This window comes from Micropterus dolomieu, linkage group LG04, assembly GCF_021292245.1.
Source record: "Micropterus dolomieu isolate WLL.071019.BEF.003 ecotype Adirondacks linkage group LG04, ASM2129224v1, whole genome shotgun sequence".
Lineage (NCBI taxonomy): Eukaryota > Metazoa > Chordata > Actinopteri > Centrarchiformes > Centrarchidae > Micropterus > Micropterus dolomieu.
In genome coordinates this window covers 21,240,062-21,242,435 of record NC_060153.1, presented here as the reverse complement: position 1 = coordinate 21,242,435, position 2,374 = coordinate 21,240,062, and the positions used below count along the sequence as shown (strand labels likewise).

At 45.4% G+C, this 2,374-nt stretch overlaps 1 protein-coding gene across 1 annotated transcript in view; it reads left to right on the top strand.

Moving 5' to 3' along the window:
- The first annotated feature begins 213 nt into the window (after nucleotides 1-213).
- The window catches only part of dusp5 (dual specificity phosphatase 5), a 5,453-nt gene continuing 3,292 nt past the window's right edge, over nucleotides 214-2,374 (top strand). The window contains exons 1-2 of the mRNA XM_046046656.1: nucleotides 214-667; nucleotides 1,559-1,698. Coding sequence (XP_045902612.1) covers nucleotides 304-667; nucleotides 1,559-1,698 — 504 coding nt within the window. The 5' untranslated portion in view covers nucleotides 214-303. The remainder of the gene's footprint in view (nucleotides 668-1,558; nucleotides 1,699-2,374) is intronic.

Genomic DNA, 2,374 nt, shown 5'->3' with positions numbered 1-2,374 from the left:
ACAGTGAGTAATCTCAAGCTCACTGCAGTAGCACGGTTTTTATTTACCAGAGCCGGGGGCGGAGCCACATTCTCGTCATCGATGTGGGCACGGTCTTGCTGTGACCACATCTCACCGGTATCCATATATGGTTCGTGACGTCACGCGCCGGAGGTTCCATTCACATAAAACTGATCGGCCGGAATCCCCTTGGAGGACATGTAGGCACAGACGCGCACGGGACTCCTCGCTCGCCCATATCCGCCATTTAGAAGTAATCCAATTGAATTCTTTAGGCAATAATAACAACTCCAAAGCGTCAAAATGAAAGTCACCAGCATAGACGGCCGGCGTCTGAGGAAAATCATCAGGAAGGAGAGTGGCAGCTGCCTTATTGTGGATTGCCGACCTTACTTCTCATTCACGAACTCCAATATCAAAGGCTCTGTCAATGTCAATCTCAACTCAGTGGTGGTCCGGAGGTCCCGAGGAGGGCCGGTGCCCCTGCAGTTTGTCATCCCGGATGAGAGAGCCCTGTTTCGGCTTCGGGAGGGGAGCGTATCGGCAATCGTAGCTCTGGATGACCGGACGTCCCACTGGCAAAAACTGAAAAAGGACAGCGTAGCACAAATAGTAATAAACACTCTGTCACATCTAGCGAGCGGGGCAAACGTCTGTTTCCTGAAAGGTGAGTGCTTTGGGGAAATTAAACTGTTTTTATTGGAAAAGAGGAAAATGAAAATATAGCCTAGTCTATCAGTTTGCTGTTGTTAAATGACTAGCCACGCTTTTAAAACAAATTGTAAGAAAGCTATGTGTATGGGCGCCTTTAATTCAAACAGTCTTCCTCTTGGATTAATCTTCAATTAGTCTTCTTGGATTAATCTTCTTGTCTGTGTTTTCTGTCCCAGAAATTTAAAATGTAAGCTACATCTAGTAGAATATTAATAGACTTCTGTAGCCTATTAAACTACGGTGGGGTTTAAAGAATAGTCCGCTTTTCTGTCCTCGTCGCTCACTATTTTAAAGGACTGGACCAACATGTTTTTATAATTTATTTGACTTCCTAACAATAGCCTGCTATTTTTCTCATTATCCTTCTCGCCTGTGTTTCGAGTAGCCTACGCTTTTCTCTCACTTCTTGGAGAGATATGGCTAAACGTCCTGCATGAGTCAACGGAGCGGATGAGTCAGTGCGGGAGAAACGCAGGCAAATTGTCGGTGCAATGAGTTTCATTGATAAAACAGAAACATTGAATCCACATCCAGCCGTTTATTTTAGCTAAATAAACTCACCGGGGCTGTGATAATGTCTTGAAACGCATCCATTTCCGTCTGTCACCTCTGCGTCCTCAGGATGTCGCCCTAAAAGGATTACGGCACCTTCAACTGCGGGCTCCCAGCCTAATTAATTACGCGCTAATAATCAGGTTATAACGGTTATAATCCTGTGCTGAGACTGTTTCATAAACGCTGCCATTTCACAAGATATGTAGGCCTGTGAGTGTGTGTTTGTGGGGGTAGAGGGAGAATTATTCTAAGCTTATTTATGTGTTCGTGTTTTCCCCTTTTCTCTCAGGAGGATACGAGAACTTCCACTCTCAATACCCTGAACTTTGCACTGAGGTGAAAACCATCGACCAGAGCGGAACTGAAACCGAGAAGAGAGTCAGCAGCCACAGCGAGAAGCTTTCTCACCACAAACCAGATTACGATCAGGTATGGAAACACCCTTTACAATGCAATAGGCTATAGCCTGCTACATCCACTGCCAGTTTATATTTTTAACCTTATCCAAAAAAAGAAAACACACCCAAGCCCTGCTGACAACAGAGAAACGTGTATTTGGCATCAGCCCATCAAAAGATTTTCTTGCCATAGCCTACATGTGATATTCTCTGACCTTCACTGCTCCCCCACCATCTTTATAGGCCTATGCCTCATATTTGGCTCATAAAAAAGGAGAGACCACTCAGTGATGCCCAGTTGACATGGGGACACCTCATATAGAGAAAAACACTCTTTCATCTCTGACCTTTCCTCTGTCTCCTCCAATGCCCAGACAGAAAGCATGTTGCTGCTCCACATCTCAAAGACCACTCTGTTGTGTCTGTGGTTGACATACTGTGGGTTATTTCACTTAAGGGTTTACAGAATAGGGGAAATCCATCTTTCCAGCTGCATGCATTCATGTGAGCGTTTAGTCTGCAGATGAACGCAGTGTTCTGCTCTGCAGCTTATTGGGCTGGCAGGTGCTTGGGTGTTGCGGTTTGGACCACGGGTGCATTTGCATCAAGATCTGGGGTCCAGTGTTTTGTCTTGTTAGGTGGCCGTGAAATTGTACTATGTTGTATATTCTAGTCCTTATCTACATGGACTCACGTCTCTTCCCCCC